Raw genomic sequence first — 18,553 nt, forward strand, 5'->3', positions numbered from 1 at the left:
CCAGGTTGACTTCGGGTTCGCTAAAAGGGTTGGCCATGGCAGGAAGACGTGGACATTCTGTGGAACGCCGGAGTATGTTGCCCCGGAGATCATCCTCAACAAAGGCCACGACATCTCGGCAGACTACTGGTCACTCGGAATTCTCATGTACGAACTCCTCACCGGCAGGTACGTGATCACGAATTCAGGAAAAGAGTTTGCTCTCTGAACGCTACTGACCCGTGAAGACCCGGGTTAGAACTGATCTTTAGTAACCAGTGTTTGTCACAAGAGGCCATAGCAAGCCATTTTTTTTTTCGTATAAACCCGATAGGTGGCAAAGCTTTATATTCATAAATAGTGTTAAGAGCTTTCCCAACATTTTTAGCAAAAAGCGTATGTATTACCATACGCGCCTGAAGGCGATTAACAGGATCGGGTGGTCAGACTCGCTGACCGTTGACGCATATCATCGTATCCCAATGCGTATGTCGATGCTCATGCTATTCATCTCTGGATTGTCTGGCCCTGACTGGACTATTTACAGACCCCCGCCATGTAGCCGAAGTACTGCTGAGTGTGGCGAAATGTTAAACTCAGACACCCACTAAATCTTGACGCTTGGTAAACAATATTCCATGTGTGTCTGGATGAAAGCAGAAGTCATCTTTACGCAGTGTAATCATTTTAGGATTTGAATACAGGATTTAGGAATGAACAACGGACCCTTTAACTACTAGGCAAAGTAAGTCTCAATGGTAGGTTGGTCATGTTCTGTCTGACAACGCGAGTATCTTCCTTTTTCTCATAATTAGGCAGTCCCTTCATTCGGTTAGTATTGTGTTCCCGTAAGCTCAAATCAAGTTAAGGACTTTCATATTACTACAGTTAATCTGACATTTTATAGTATTTTGATGAATTGTGTCGTCCTTAACCGTTTAGTAGTATAAAACAGACACGTAAACCTTTATTGCGTTCACTATGGATGACACTACAGAGGGGACTAATAAGCTGGAAGTATTCCCACAGGGACATACGAGAACTCTCGGTGTGATATATGTCTGGCGTCATAAATAATTGAAGGCGAAACATAAGAAGCGAGGTATACCTTTCCGCTAAATTCTATTAAGCCTTAATCGTGTTTCAGCCAAATGTGTTATGACACCTAGTTACTAGAACGGCAGATTATTACATGAAATTGTACCTGTTGAACATATATATGGCACGGCAGGAATATCGTAGGCTGACTATATGGCAGATCCAGCGATACAGAAGTCACTAGTGGTCTGAAGAATACACGGTGGTGTTAATGGATTTCGAGAAGCTGCCAAATGAGTACATATCAGGTGCCAGTTTTCAACATACAATATTAATGGCAACAAAAGCGTCCTTCAGTCCAATAAACACAGTAACATCATACCGCTTGTCGCCTCTTTCTCGTCAGTTGTATTTTCCATCCAAACAATTTGCACTCCCTGGGGGTTATCAGCTGATGTAGTTTTCGGTTTGTTTTCAACAGTGACAGATATAAATAGAAGCGACAAAACCTTTCAATTGTCTTGAGAAATTAATGTATGTTAAAATCAGAGTCGACCGGACGAATCTGACTGTATTATGTATTGAGCAAGTATTAATGAATCACCGATGGTGTTGAGATAAAAGTAAGCGTATTCTGCGACATCGGTGGCACCCGTCCCAAAGACATGCAAAGCCAAGGAAAAGCTGATCAAATTTACCCTCAAACAGATACTGACGCTGTGTCATGTTGCTGATTTATAAGTTTCACAGGAATTCCTGGAATTCACTCATTTATTAGAAATAATCAGAGTTAGAGTGTAAGGAGACATTGTAACTTTAACGCGTGAACCTCTAACGGACGCCCATATTACTCAAGTGCTTGAAAAACATGGCATTGTCAGGAGGTATTTCATTCATGTCGAACATATCACCGCGCACTATGACAGATAATCACCCTAGCTTTACTGTGCACGGTGGCCTTTACTATGTAAGTTTGCACCCAAGATCAACAATAGAGGTCAATGACAGTATTACCGTAAATCACGATTCGAATGAGTAAGAATGGTTTTATGCCGCTTTTAGCAATATTTCAACCGTATTGGAAATTTTGGGAATTTAATCCGGCTCTTCGGAATGGCGAAAGAATACTTCAGCCACTGCGCCCTGCAACGCTCCGTCCTACGAATACTTTTCCACAAAACTTGGAAGAATTTCATCATGTCAATAAAGTTATAGTAAGTGAAAAGTCGCGCCGAAGTTCAGAAGGAGGTAGCTATAGCCTGTGATCGGCACATCGAGAAGCTACTCTCGACTAGTTTTATGTAAATACAAATCTTTGATATTTTTTATCAACTGTTCATGTTCTTAAATATTGCCCATATGAGGTTATGTCGGTTAAACATTACGGCTGTATTTAATGTGTCTACTGCGCATGTGTAGTGCGTGTTGCAACATCTAACAAAATGGCGGCTGAATATGAAGTTGTCAAAATGTGCAATTGAAGTCCGATTTGCAAGTCCATTTCGAAAGAATACATAATCAGAAAATCATGTTGCTGAAAAGAAGACTCATACAATATAGTATATGACTCGACATAACTACAGCAGTAAATGGCAGTTTCCCAAAACGTCACTAACAGTCACCTAGTATCACTAGTGCCGCATTGCAGTCAGGGTCGTGGGGAATCAGCTGCATCGCTTGAACTGGAAGACGGAAATACTTCGTCCCCAGAAACCATACCCAACAGCTGATGTAAAGAATTTAAACAGACATTACTTGTGATGAACCACGCCAGACTCCCAAGTTACTTTCCACTATCTTCATCTGGTGTCAGACACCAACAGCTGACTAGACTGACGTATGCTGTTTTCAGATTATATAGTGCCGGCGTTCGTACCAACCCGACCGCGTCGTCATCGGGGCCAACAATTCCATTCAACCACTTTGTACTCTAAACTCTAAGTGGGGACGTCCGTTGTAATAAGTGGATGTTGGTGAAACCCCAGCAGAGGAAGGGGTGTTTAAATTTAGTCAGGTTTGTGTAGTGCACACCTGTGTTCCGCGGGTCCTTTGAAGTGCTCGTTAGTATGTCATGGTTACATGTTGGTTGTAAGAGGAAGTTCACGGAAGAATTGTGGTGCCTCGTTAGCAGGTGCGAATGAAGAAACCTGTCCCTCTGATTTACTAATGCTTCGTCTCAATGAAGAGTAAACTCGTTTTCAAAGTAATTGATAATCCCTCAAACGGTAAACACAACTTTGTAATACACACTAACCAGTTCTTCAATTACGTAGATACTTAAAGTTAAAAGGTGTACTTCAGCACCTGAATGAGTTAAAAGGTGTACTTCAGCACCTGTGATTTGTAACCATAACACGAACGTAGCTGTAGGGAACTTCCAAACAGTCCCCAGGTGACCCGTCTCTTGCGCTAAATGACAAACAGTAAGCATTATCTATATTGTAGTATGCAGCAACCCCTTTTTTTCTCATCACATGGCTACGACAAGGGGAAGGTCACTGTCCAATATTTAATTTTCTTTTCACATCAAGCACAGATCCAGCAGTTCAAGTCTTTGGTGTCTATATTTCGTAATGTTCCTGTACAATCGAGCACGGTCTTTCCACGAAAGTGATAGTCATGTGAATTACTCCGACATGTGTTGGGGCGGTGAGGTAGCCTAGTGGTTAAACCGCTCCTCGTCACTCCAAAGACCCAGGTTCGATTCCCCACATGGATACAATGCGTGAAGCTAATTTTAGGTGACCACCGATGATACATTGCTGGAATATTGCTGAAAGTTGTGTGAAACTAAACTCATTCACTCACGGACATGTTTGATCTTCTAAGCATATCCACAATCCTTAGTAAAGCTTTCGGAATGTGTTATAGCAGCCACGTGGATCCCATTTCCGCATCGGTGGCAACATGATGAAGTTCCTTCCCTGGCTTGACTTACTCCAAATGTTCCTGTGAACAACTTACTTTAAACAGCTCACTTTCCTTTGCATGTGACTGGACGTCGTTCTAAGCAAACAGCCTTACCTTTCCTGCGAAGTGAGATAACCAGTTGTATTTTTGTCAAAGTAAACAACTGTCCCTACAATGTGCTGTTGAGAAACCTAGTTTCTAGAACGATCCTGCTTGAACGTTTTTCGGTGGTAGCACGTAAACATGACTGTCAAATTGATAATATACAAATACATTTTACAGACTTTGAGGCGAGGTTACATTTTCTGCAGTATTAAGCCAGAGGTATTTAGCTATAATAAGCTCTGAAGTTTAATGCTTTTTCCGTAATATCATTTTTTAATGCAGCTGAAATCAAATCTCAGGACGGAAGGATCTTGGGAGCAGGAAGCAAGCCTCGCGTAACTCCGCCAGAACTGTCATAATTCGTTTAGTCACGAAAGCTAGACACAAGTATTTAGATTAAAAGTCAATTAAATGTGAATGAGAATCTGTCTCTCTCTCTTTCAGCCCACCGTTTGCTGGCCCAGATCCGATGAAGACCTACAACCTCATCCTAAAAGGCATCGACGCCATAGACTTTCCAAGGCGAATCACCAAAAACGCTCAAAGTTTGATTAAAAAGCTATGCAGGTAAATGGGCGAATCCGGACACTTGTTTTGGCTATTAGTTGTGCCATTGTAGGTCTGATTGCTATCGGATCACAAGGTGGGATAGAGAGAGGCTAATGCAATGTAATGTTAGACGACGACTTACAGTAGACCCGACTGGTCAAGGGGTCGGAGGATGTACTTTAAACTGACAACCCTAAGTGGGGGCAGGATGTCGGAGTTGATAGTCGTGTCTTAATTAATTTACTGAAGTGATCAGCTTACCGAAGATGGAAATCGGTGTTGCAGGTTGAGATGTTATCGGGAAGTACATGATATAGTCATTTATCCCTTCTGTCTGTACTCTAATCTGTCTCACGCCCCTGAACCACATTACTTTCCCAACTGCCAAGCCCTCTCTGCAATGTTAAGACCTTACATGAGGGAAGTCTAGATTTCCTTAGGTTCAGGAATCTCTGCTCTCCGTGGGGCTCTATTTCAATTCATTTGGGTTAGTTTGTTGTTATAATAATTATAGATATGCAGAGAACAAGCATTCATAGTCTGTCTGTATTGGTGTATAACGATGTAACAGAACCTTACCTTAACTTTGATACGAATGCACGTTTGAGAAGTACCCGTCGGCTGTTTCATACTTGGAGGTGATACAGTAGACTAACGCTTTGTCCCTGAATATTTATAATTTTGATAGCGACAAATACAGTCACCCATTTACATTGAAAAGGAGTCCTACTTCACTTGACCTGGGGAAACCTGAGGAAATCTAGACGTATTTCATTTATGGGTTTGGCATTCGAAGGGGGAAAATAATGTGGTTCACTGACTGTGAGATAGACTAGTGAAACAGTAGACATTGTAAAGCAATGTAATCACATGTTAGATTAGTCTGTTATACAGTCCCTGACAAATATATCCATAATAGCCCATGCAAGTCTAGAATTTGTGGCATCTGGATTTCCACATTTTCTGAAAATGAAGAAAATCTCCGGGCTCCTTTTCATTATATTTTATGATTATATTTTATGAACAATATATTTCTCTAAAATATGTCAGATATACGAGTATCATTTCTTCAGACTTTAAAATGTAAATTCACTGTTGTGAGATTTGGCAAGATTGACGAAGGAAAGAGTGCCAAATATTATTGGCTAGATTCATATCTCATTCGTACCTTTCGAGTTTATTTGCAATTCCGTTCCGAATTGATGGAATAGTTTTTTCATCTCATTATAAGGAAAAACGGTATGGTAAAACGGCGTGCATTTCAACGCCAACAGGTAACTCATTGTGATAACAATTACCAGATTTCTCAGTCATCACTGGCTTACACTACCATAATGAAGTGTGCTTTTTTCGAGCACCTGTTTCTCCGTAATTGGCATCCTATGGGATTGTGTACAGAACAAACAAATATATAAAGTGCGTGTGCCTCTTCAACCAGGAAAAAGTGAATGTTTCTTTCTGTATGTCCGTGTTGAACTGAAGCATCCGAAATATCTCAACTAGAGATTTCAACTGACACCATTTGCGCGTTACGTTGACGAGTTAACGGGGACTCTACTACAACGTTGCGCGTAAAATGAGCAGAACGGACGTCGGTAAATTGTATCCGAGCCATTAAAAGTTTTCAATTCTTTCGACAGGACTCGAACATTGAGTACCAAGGCGTATTATTACCTTGTCGGTATCCAACAAAATGCAGGTGACCATTTTATGTTAGCAGACCAGACGTTTTTGATCGCCATTTGTATTTCCGGTATCAGTAGATCCTACCGTGTGATGGCCGAAACTGGCCTGGAATCATTTCTGAAAAATGTTACCCTTCGGTTGTGTTAAATTACCCCTGGACTTTGTTTGGGCGCGCTGCCATGCGCCACACACATGGTGAGTTACTGACAGGGTGGTGTTTCATTCCTCCTTTATAAACAGACAGTGTCAAGTGTTTGGGGTAATGCAGAGGCATTGGAGCTGTGTAAACAGATACCGGGGCGTTATTGTAGTTAAGGCAGTGCTTATCTTTCAGGGGTGAATGTACGTCTACATGGGCGTTTTAGCTGTGATGGTTTGTTGTCTAGATGAGTATATGTATTGTCTGAATGAGAGAGTGCTTATTGCTGTTGTATGTTTCGGATGAATGAGAGTACTTGTTGCGGTTCTATGCTTCTGATGAATAAGAGAGTACTTATTGCTGTTGTATGTTTCAGGCGGATGTGCCCGGGAGAATGAGAGAGTGCTTTTTGCAGTTGTATTTTGTGGACGAATGAGAATGTTTGGGTTTTTTTTTGTTTTTTTCCCGGTTGTATTTTGTGGTGAATGAGACAAGTGTTTATTGCGGACCGATCGTATGTTGCGGGATGAACGATGGAGTGCTTATTGCGGTCGTATGATGCTGACGAATGAGAGAGTATTTATTGCAGTTGTATGTTTCGGATGAATGAGAGTACTTTTTGCGGTACTCCTATGCTTTTGGTGAATGAGAGTACTTGTTGCGGTCCTGCGATGAATGAGAGAGTGCGTATTTTGCGGGTGAATGAGTGGGTTTTTTTGCAAGTGTATGTTGTGTTGAATGAGAGAGTGTTTATTGCAGTTGTGTGTTGCGGGTGAATGAGAGAGTGCGTATTTTGCGGGTGAATGAGTGGGGTTTTTTGCAAGTGTATGTTGTGTTGAATGAGAGAGTGTTTATTGCAGTTGTGTGTTGCGGGTGAATGAGAGAGTGCGTATTTTGCGGGTGAATGAGTGGGGTTTTTTGCAAGTGTATGTTGTGTTGAATGAGAGAGTGTTTATTGCAGTTGTGTGTTGCGGGTGAATGAGAGAGTGCGTATTTTGCGGGTGAATGAGTGGGTTTTTTTGCAAGTGTATGTTGTGTTGAATGAGAGAGTGTTTATTGCAGTTGTGTGTTGCGGGTGAATGAGAGATTGATTATTCCGGTTGTATGTTTGTGGTGAATGTTCGGGCATGAGCAGTTGCATGCTACGGATGTACACTATTTAAATGCATTGGGCTCTTAAAAAGCAGGACCGGTTATATGTCAGAGAAGGTACGACTGAATATGTGTTACTGCAAATACTGCTTGTAAATACTTTAAGAAGTCACGGTAGTGAGAAGTACTGCCGACATGTACTGCAAATAACATACATTAATTTGGAAACATTATGAAAATGTATATTGCTGGCTGATGGTAAGGAGAACGTTGATTCCACATGGCGGCATCCTGTACATTAGACTCCCTGCATGTATTTGTACCTACATATATTAATATAAAAAACAGGGCTGGGGATAGCGGAATATGATATATTGCATTCTATCAGGTATGTGTAGGCTACTATTAGATATCGTGGAACAGCAGCTACTTTTATGTAAGATATTGCCTTTTGTAGGAAAAATCAATGTTTATACCTTGTACCCTACTCCATAGATCCTTCTGAAGGAACATCCGGCGGTTTTGAAGGTCGATATGATTTACTGTATTTCAGAACCAAGATTACTCTTATAGACATGACATTTCCAACCTCGTTTTCAGATGATATTCAGGCTCTCTTATGCTTGTCAGAATGTATGAATTAACGCAAACACGACAATAACACCTAGAAATAGTTGTTTTATTCACGATATACAAAGCTGTCCAGACAAACGTATCGTATGTGTTGTATTCAACCCATTTCACTCGACGTTACCGAACATCTTCTGTAATGTACTTCTGTGTGTATTCTAACCTAATTTACTCATTTACACTAAAGGATAGTTCGGTGCAATTTATACACCTCGTCCACATCGCCTGCAGATGTTACCATAACACAGTAAATCCAGTTTATCATTCTTCGTTAAGACATGGTAATTGCATTCAGGCTCTACCAGCAACAGGAAATTACGTATCTGTGTAGGTAATGTGTAAACATTAGAGAGTGCAGAGAACACATTCCCTGCCAATATATTATCGCATTTGAGTGACAAGCTGCCTTAAAACTTAAATCTACAAGGGATGCCAATATCAGACGTTAATGTAGCCTGTCTCGTCAATATCAATATATCAATAAGAAGACAGCAACAAGCGTCGTTGATAGCTTAAATAGGTGGTGGATGTCTACTTTCAAGAAGCTTTGTGCAAGTTGGTTTGATCTTCGGAAAAGTCTTGTATTTTGTTTTACTTCCAATTTTCTAAATTTCTTTTCATTTACCGGAAATGAAATACGCCAGAAACCTGTGAGAATCTCTCTCTCTCTCTCTCTCTCTCTCTCTCTCTCTCTCTCTCTCTCTCTCTCTCTCTCTCTCTCTCTCTCTCTCTCTCTCTCTCTCTCTCTCTCTCTCTCTCTCTCTCTCTCTCTCTCTCTCTCTCTCTCTCTCTCTCTCTCCGCTTCAATTACGGTATCTTTTGCTTTCTTTAGGTATCAATATACACTGCAGTGATCAATATTGTAGCAATGTAGCGGCCCTGAATTTTACGAAACATTGTACATCAACAAACTAACATAATAAACGTAATCAAAAAGAAATGCAAAATGAACATATACATATGCTTCTCTTCCTTTGTGTCTTAGATCAAAGCTTTGATTTTTTTAAAGTTTGTATTTTCATTTCAGAGATAATCCCATGGAGAGACTCGGATTTGGTCGCAGTGGAATACGGGAGATTCAAAAACATGCGTGGTTCGAGAGCTTCAACTGGGACGGCCTCCGAAACAGGAACGTCAAACCACCTATTATCCCTTCGGTAAGCAGACAAGCCTTTGATGGTTTGGATAGCACACTGCCACATGGCACGTCAGACGTGGCGCTGATTTCACAAATACTGGGATATGCCGTAACTGCAAAAATGCAGAATCTCAGATATATGTGTCTGCTCTGTACCAGTCCTCTGATTTAAGATGTCACAAAACATTCCAGGTTACAGATGTAAACTCGTATTTCTTTGGTGATATGGGCATTCTGTATCAGTTCTCTTACATTAAATTGACTAAGAATTCGTATTTATGGCGGTGTTGTATTGCGCCTCTCCTGGCCCTTATAACACCATCGTCCCCTTAATCATAGCGAACCCTTTCCGTGTGTGTGTGTGTGTGTGTGTGTGTGTGTGTGTGTGTGTGTTTGTGTGTCTGTGTCTGTGTCTGTGTCTGTGTGTCTATGTGTGTGTCTCTGTGTGTGTGTTGGGGGGGGGTCAACCTCATTCGTCATGAGGACAAGACGTTCGACTTACGATCAGAAGCTCCGTGGTTCGAATTCCAGCACGCTATTCGGAAATGTCATGACCGCTACATATGCATGCACAACTTCTTTGTCCCCGTGAGTGTGATCGTTCTGTGTAGATAACGGTGTGAGTATCAACACCTTAACAATGCATTTAGCGTAACAAAGCAGTAGATTCATACACCCAGCACGCTCGCTCACGCACCCACAACCAGCCATTGTGGAAAACTAGTTCCTGTTGTATTCGCTTGTTACAAAAATGACGAAACATTAATGTCATAATGTGTTTGTAGAGATGATACGCCGATCTGTCTATGTCGAGTAATTTTAAGGTTAAACTTTGCCATGCTAGTGTATGTAACGTGATAAATATCCTCCTGTTCTGCACTCTAGGTGAAGTCTGCAACGGATACGTCCAACTTTGACGACTACCCCGAAGACGAGGAGGAGCCCCCACCAGACGATCTCACTGGCTGGGACAAGGACTTCTGAGACGAGTGGCCGGATGTGCAGTACCGGAAGTGAATTTTGCAACGTCATCTGTGATAACCTGAGGATGTCAGGGCTTGCCATGCAACCGCCGTGCCTTGCCTCTCAATGATATACTTGGCCAAACAAACGGGATATCTTCCATGGTGCCCTGTCTTTCCGCGGAGACGTGGCTTTTACAAGCCAAGATATGAATAAGGGGAACTTGAATCACATCAGAACTTTCCATACTGTTTGAATCATGATTCTTCAGTCCACAGAGTACTTTACGTGTTACAATTAAGTGATCGGATTTGTTTGGATAATTGGGAACATTTGTCCTATGTTATGTCCTAAAGCAATAATGAAGTGCAGTCGGCAATGGTGAGAGAAATGAGATGAAGATATTCGTCTTCCAGTTTCCGGCGAATACGTTCGTCGGTAAAAATGTAATTAATCTATTCACGACATATCACTGCCGTCAGTCATATTTATAAAGGGAGGTAACTGAAGGTATTGTGGTTTTGTCACAGTAAGGTGATTGTCTCCCTCTACTGATGGTATCATTCAGGTTTCATGTGACAGTTTTGTTTGTCTGATTGATATATTTTATTAACCACCAGATGTGTATTATATGTTAATAGATTGTATTTATTTCCTTCACTTGTGAAGATCATGATAACTCCGTCGAACATATGCAGATATGGAGTTTTGGATTGTTCATGAGAGTTTTAAACATATGTCATACCATATACTGTTGAGGTACACATGTTAGCCTTGTCGTTCTTGGATATGACGGGTTGGTTCGCAATTATTCGGATTTCTCCGCTAAAAATGTTATGCTTATGTTATATGTCCAGTCATCTTGCCTTGTAGTTTGTTTTGAATAGCACTAGCACAATGAAAAACACATACCAGATAACACAAACCGTTCAACTCGACGAGATGTCTGTGATCTTCAGCTCATTCGACTGCGGATGGGCTGGTGATACTGGACGTATAGTGTTTACACTCTGATCTTCAGCTCATTCGACTGCAGGTGGGCTGGTGATACTGGACGTATAGTGTTTTGCGCTCTTATCTTCAGCTCATTCGACTGCGGGTGGGCTGGTGATACTGGAGGTATAGTGTGTACACTCTGATCTTCAACTCATCCGACTGCAGGTGGGCTGGTGATACTGGACGTATAGTGTTTACACTCTGATCTTCAGCTCATTCGACTGCTGGTGGGCTGGTGATACAGGACGTATAGTGTTTACACTCTGATCTTCAGCTCATTCGACTGCAGGTGGGCTGGTGATACTGGACGTATAGTGTGTACACTCTGATCTTCAGCTCATTCGACTGCGGGTGGGCTGGTGATACTGGAGGTATAGTGTTTACACTCTTATCTTCAACTCATCCGACTGCAGGTGGGCTGGTGATACTGGACGTATAGTGTTTACACTCTGATCTTCAGCTCATTCGACTGCAGGTGGGCTGGTGATACTGGACATATAGTGTTTACACTCTGATCTTCAGCTCATTCGACTGCAGGTGGGCTGGTGATACTGGAGGTATAGTGTGTACACTCTGATCTTCAACTCATCCGACTGCAGGTGGGCTGGTGATACTGGAGGTATAGTGTTTACACTCTGATCTTCAGCTCATTCGACTGCAGGTGGGCTGGTGATACTGGACGTATAGTGTTTTACGCTCTTATCTTCAACTCATTCGACTGCGGGTGGGCTGGTGATACTGGAGGTATAGTGTGTACACTCTGATCTTCAACTCATCCGACTGCAGGTGGGCTGGTGATACTGGAGGTATAGTGTTTACACTCTGATCTTCAGCTCATTCGACTGATGGTGGGCTGGTGATACTGGACGTATAGTGTTTACACTCTTATCTTCAACTCATCGGACTGCAGGTGGGCTGGTGATACTGGAGGTATAGTGTTTACACTCTGATCTTCAGCTCATTCGACTGCTGGTGGGCTGGTGATACTGGAGGTATAGTGTTTTGCACACTGATCTTCAGCTCATCGTGCTGCAGGTGGGCTGGTGATACTGAAGCTATAGAGTTTACACGAATACATGCGCAGTCGCCGGCGTGCAGCGCAACGTCAGACACTAGTTTCTGTATTTCATTACAGATCATGCATTCCATGTATGTGTCCTCAGCATACAATCATTATGTGTGTCACAGATAATGTATGCACTCTGCATACGTTCAAATATTATTAAATATCATACTAGGGCATTCGGAATATAAATTTATGTGTATGGGGAAGATATAAAATAATTGCCGATCGAATATCCAGCGTGTCTGTAGTCGCTTTGGGTTGTTCGTCACATATAAGTTTGTAATGAAAGTCTGGATAAGCGATCTATTGCACATTTTCAAGTCATATCATATCCGTTGAAATGTTATAATACATTCTTAACCAAAGCCAAAGGAATTGGTTCCATCGCAAACAGAATATATATTCAACTGTTACTCCTTTCCATCAGTTGTAGGAAGTTGTAATAATAAAGGCTATCTTGGATTACGGAAAGATGGGATGGGTTACGAAGCCTTACCAATCTTACATCGGCATTTTAGTCATTCTGACAAAGGGTATCATTCTTTCATCATCAACAGTTCATTTTACAAGATATTACTTTCTCGACAAACCATCGATGCTTAAGAGAAGGGGTACAGTTAACAAGGTCACATTCTTGTTCACATTCTGGTACATAGCAATGATATGACATCCATGTATCTCCTACCGTCACATGAGTGAGTTCTTGGTGTGAAAGTATGAATGGCACGTGAATGACGTCATGTTATGTAATCTAACCTCTATTGGGCGCCTGGCACGGAGCCTCAAGTGTCCGACAATGTCAATTGGTGAGGGATCTCGTGCACAGGTCAGCTGGAACAGGTGCCTTTTATTTGTCCTTCGCTGAAACTGTTTATTTTTCTCCGCAAGGGTATGTGAAAACTTGGACAATAAAGACTTTAATGAAATGTATTCATGTTGTTGTTATTGCCAAATAGAAATCTCACCAGAATGAGTAAAGCGATTCTTCTCGCTGGACGAAGGAGCTCATTGTGAGATTGTCCGCAAAATGTGAATGATTGAGCATCGTTTTATGATGCGTTTCAGAAACAACCCAGCAATATCGCGGGGGGAGAACAGTAATGGGCTTCACACGCTGTACCCATGTTTGGAACTGAACCCGAACAATCGGCGAAACGAGCAAACTCTTGAACCGCTTGGCATCTACCTGCCCTCTTCAGAGCCATGACAAGCTTAACGACGACAGAAACCAATACTGTTTTAATGAAACTGAGGTTTGCGGGACAACGGAGTGTCACGATCTTCAGAGAATGTGAACGAATTCATCGTATAGGGCCAGGTAATCTGCCAATTCATCACGCTTACGGATGACGCGGAAATGGAGGTTGGAAAATATATATATCACGTCACTCCCAGAGTCAGCAGATCGCATTAGTAATCATTAGCAAGGAGTTGCAGAAATAGTATTAACGTTCCATTTCTGAAAATCGATGAATGTTTTATTGCTTAAAAATACGAAGCTCCCGATTTATTCCAGTGCGTCATCTTGCGTTAGACTGAAACACATTTTGAAAAATACATAAATATTGTTTGTGTTTCCTGAGGCAAGTGACTTTGTTCTGAATGTGTCATGGAGCTCAGATGAGAATTTCCTTGCTTTGGTTTGTTGCTGCACGCCGCAGTTAGCAATAACAGTCCGGCTATATGGCGACGATCTGTAAATACTCGACCAGACAATCAAGTGATCAAAGGTATGAGCACAGATCTATGCATTTGGAACACGACCATCCAATTCCGTTAGTCGTACCATTCCACGGGTTTCTGAAGATCATTTCTAATTCGGATCATCACGGGTTATTTAAGGATGGTGAGAGGTTTTGTGCGCTCTGTGGTGAAGCAACTAGGTATGAAACCTCAATTTTCCTACGATCACCAATCACCAGCATTTGCGAATATGACGAAAGACGTCATATTTAAAAAGAAGATGACTGGGCTGAGAGTACTGAGAATATGTCGCTGACATCTTCAGACTTTTTAGGTTGATCTTATAACGTCAAGTCACGATAAAATTGCATTATCACAAGTTTTACGTCAGAGCATTATATCTTATGCAACAGGTTACATTCATGTGTAATCATAATGTATTTGTCCCGGCAATATTATTGTACGTTATTTCAAAGTGTATGTTTCTCATTGTAAAACAGCTCATGTTAACGGACGTATGGGTGCTTTGAAGGTCATATGGGGCACGCTTTCCTATTTTTGTATCAATAGCGTAGTTCAGCATCATGTTGTACATGGTTACCATGACAACTTTGCCTTCGGGAACAATAACATATTGGATGAACCGATTTGGACTTATATAACGTGCCTCATGAATTCCATTAGTCGGGATGTTTTGTGAAAATTGATCAAGGCTACTTTACAAGGTCCAGTCTATATTTGTTATCGACTCATGAACATAAAAATAGATATGTGGGTAATTTTCAGGAACCCTATTTCCCCTGGTTTCAACAATGGACCTGCGCGTTACTGTGATCGTGTGGCTGAATATGATTGGTTCGTAATGTCTGAGAATGGCAGGAATAGAACCAAAGTTCTTTAATTGTTCTTACCCCCCTACTCAGCAACATACCAATTGGAAGAAGTACATAATCTGGACCAGAATCCAGGGACTGCCATCATTAGCATCGAACTACGACACTGGGATACGATAACATCCATCAAGGAACTGCTATCATAAGCATCAATATACGTCACTACGTCACTGGGATACGATAACATCCATCAAGGGACTGCCATCATTAGCATCAATCAACGTCACATGGATACGATAACATCCATCAAGGGACTGCCATCATTAGCATCAATATACCTCACTGGGATACGATAACATCCATCAAGGGACTGCTATCATTAGCATCAATATACGTCACGGGTATACGATAACATCCATTAAGGGACTGCTATCATTAGCATCAATATACGTCACTACGTCACTGGGATACGATAACATCCATCCAGGGACTGCCATCATTAGTATCAATATACGCCACTGGTATACGATAACATCCATCCAGGGACTGCCATCATTAGTATCAATATACGTCACTTGGATACGATAACATCCATCCAGGGACTGCCATCATTAGTATCAATCAACGTCACTGGGATACGATAACATCCATCCAGGGACTGCCATCATTAGCATTAATCTACGTCACTGGGGTACGATAACATGCATCATCCAAAGTCTTTGAAAGGCATTTACAAGTCATACATATAAAATGTGAGATTGTATGTTGGTCAGCTTCTTTTCTATAGTCCTTTTGGCTCACAAACTGACCGAGGAAATGCAATCTATACGTCACAGGAATACGATAACATCCATCAAGGGACTGCTGTCATTAGCATCAATATACGTCACTACGTCACTGGGATACGATAACATCCATCAAGGGACTGCTATCATTAGCATCAATATACGTCACTACGTCACTGGGATACGATAACATCCATCAAGGGACTGCCATCATTAGCATCAATATACGTCACTACGTCACTGGGATACGATAACATCCATCAAGGGACTGCCATCATTAGCATCAAATACGATAACATCCTTTAAGGGACTGCTGTCATAAGCATCAATATACGTCACTACGTCACTGGGATACGATAACATCCATCAAGGGACTGCTATCATTAGCATCAATATACGTCACTACGTCACTTGGATACGATAACATCCATCCAGGGACTGCTATCATTAGCATCAATATACGTCACTGGGATACGATAACATCCATCAAGGGACTGCCATCATTAGTATCAATATACGTCACTGGGATACGATAACATCCATCTAGGGACTGCCATCATTAGCATCAATATACGTCACTGGGATACGATAACATCCATCAAGGGACTGCCATCATTAGCATCAATATACGTCACTACGTCACTGGGATACGATAACATCCATCCAGGGACTGCCATCATTAGCATCAATATACGTCACTGGGATACGATAACATCCATCCAGGGACTGCCATCATTAGTATCAATATACGTCGCTGGGATACGATAACATCCATCCAGTGACTGCCATCATTAGCATCAATATACGTCACTGGGATACGATAACATCCATCCAGGGACTGCCATCATTAGTATCAATATACGTCACTACGTCACTGGGATACGATAACATCCATCAAGGGACTGCCATCATTAGTATCAATATACGTCACTGGGATACGATAACATCCATCCAGGGATTGCCATCATTAGCATCAATCAACGTCACAGGGATACGATAACATCCATCAAGGGACTGCTATCATTAGCATCAATATACGTCACTACGTCACTGGAATACGATAACATCCATCCAGAGACTGCCATCATTAGCATCAATCAACGTCACTGGGATACGACAACATCCATCCAGGGACTGCCATCATTAGCATCAATATACGTCACAGGGATACGATAACATCCATCAAGGGACTGCTATCATTAGCATCAATATACGTCACTGGGATACGATAACATCCATTAAGGGACTGCTATCATTAGCATCAATATACGTCACTACGTCACTGGGATACGATAACATCCATCCAGGGACTGCCATCATTAGCATCAATATACGTCACTGGGATACGATAACATCCATCAAGGGACTGCCATCATTAGTATCAATATACGTCACTTGGATACGATAACATCCATCAAGGGACTGCCATCATTAGCATCAATATACGTCACTGGTATACGATAACATCCATCCAGGGACTGCCATCATTAGTATCAATATACGTCACTTGGATACGATAACATCCATCCAGGGACTGCCATCATTAGCATCAATATACGTCACGGGGATACGATAACATCCATCCAGGGACTGCCGTCATTAGTATCAATCAACGTCACTGGGAAAAGATAACATCCATCCAGGGACTGCCATCATTAGCATTAATCTACGTCACTGGGGTACGATAACATGCATCAACCAAAGTCTTTGAAAGGCATTTACAAGTCACACATATAAAATGTGAGATTGTATGTTGGTCAGCTTCTTTACTATAGTCCTTTTGGCTCACAAGCTGACCGAGGAAATGCAATCTAACTAAAAATCTGATAAACAAAAAGACAATCAATAAAACTCTGATCATAATGAAACATCATACCAACTCTGTGAGGCCTCTTGCAGAAATTATGTCCTAAAACATTTTTTATTTAACAATATGTCATTGAAATATGGTCACAGTTCCCAGTTTGTTACGCGGGAGGAGTGCAGGGAAGGTACAGCCAGGAGTGCGAGAAAGGATGAAGACGGCACAGCACAGGCTAATGAATAAATAACCTTGTCGGCTTCTCGAACAGCCTTGTTGGCTGTCCCTTTCTCTGCGCTCCTCCGTAACAAACACTGAACTGCGTCTATATTTTAATATTTTGTTAAACAACATTTTTATGTTTAGGACAAAAATTCTTTAAAAAACCCTCACAGGTATATGCGTGTGTGTGTGTGTGTGTGTGTGTGTGTGTGTGTGTGTGTGTGTGTGTGTGTGTGTGTGTGTGTGTGTGTGTGTGTGTGTGTGTGTGTGTGTGTGTGTGTGTGTGTGTGTGTGTGTGTGTGTGTGTGTGTGTGTGTGTGTGTGTGTGTGTGTGTGTGTGTGACACGACATTTCACATCATATGCTTACACTTTCATCAAATGATGAACACTGGGTTTGGTAGTATATTCTTATGGTTATAGCCCGGGAAAGCCACATTTTAAGTAAATCAGAGTTGAAAATGGTGAAGCTTAACAGACAATGGGCATGGTTGAGTGTATGAATGTTACTTTACCGCCCATGCGCTATCAGCTAATCCATGTTACCGTATGAGCAGCAAATAAGTGAAATATTTACTATGGGCATCGCTTATCTGAAAAAAACGGTAATTATTCCCCTACACATTGTGGCTTTAGGGGCAAATGGTACTTTTCAAACGTCTCTTTCCCGGGCGGACACCATTCTGACTTCGTCAGCACTGCCTCTTTGAGACTAGGATACAACCCCTGTCTAATGTTAGCCGTGCTTATTACTCCGAATTATTGGTGAGTTTGTGTTACATCTGTTAATAAGTCATTTGTTTAAAAATCTGCATAGAGTTATAAGGCACAACTCCCTCAATAGGTCACTGATCGGAACCGTCTGAATCCTAAGACTTCGGCGTTGTACAGAATAGTAGCCTAAGTTAAATTGCCCCGAATGCGGACAAGGTTAGATCT

At 41.6% G+C, this 18,553-nt stretch overlaps 1 protein-coding gene across 3 annotated transcripts in view; it reads left to right on the forward strand.

Annotated features, from left to right (window-relative positions):
- Positions 1-13,217, forward strand: part of LOC137284908 (cGMP-dependent protein kinase 1-like) — a 114,650-nt gene extending 101,433 nt beyond the window's left edge. For 2 of the 3 annotated variants that reach the window (XM_067816953.1, XM_067816952.1), the window contains exons 14-17: positions 5-168; positions 4,477-4,599; positions 9,156-9,285; positions 10,152-13,217. In XM_067816953.1, the coding sequence (XP_067673054.1) occupies positions 5-168; positions 4,477-4,599; positions 9,156-9,285; positions 10,152-10,250 (516 nt within the window). In that variant the 3' untranslated portion in view covers positions 10,251-13,217. The remainder of the gene's footprint in view (positions 1-4; positions 169-4,476; positions 4,600-9,155; positions 9,286-10,151) is intronic. The other variant, XR_010956929.1, reaches the window with a different exon arrangement.
- The last annotated feature ends 5,336 nt before the right edge of the window (positions 13,218-18,553 follow it).

Source organism: Haliotis asinina, chromosome 5, assembly GCF_037392515.1.
Source record: "Haliotis asinina isolate JCU_RB_2024 chromosome 5, JCU_Hal_asi_v2, whole genome shotgun sequence".
Lineage (NCBI taxonomy): Eukaryota > Metazoa > Mollusca > Gastropoda > Lepetellida > Haliotidae > Haliotis > Haliotis asinina.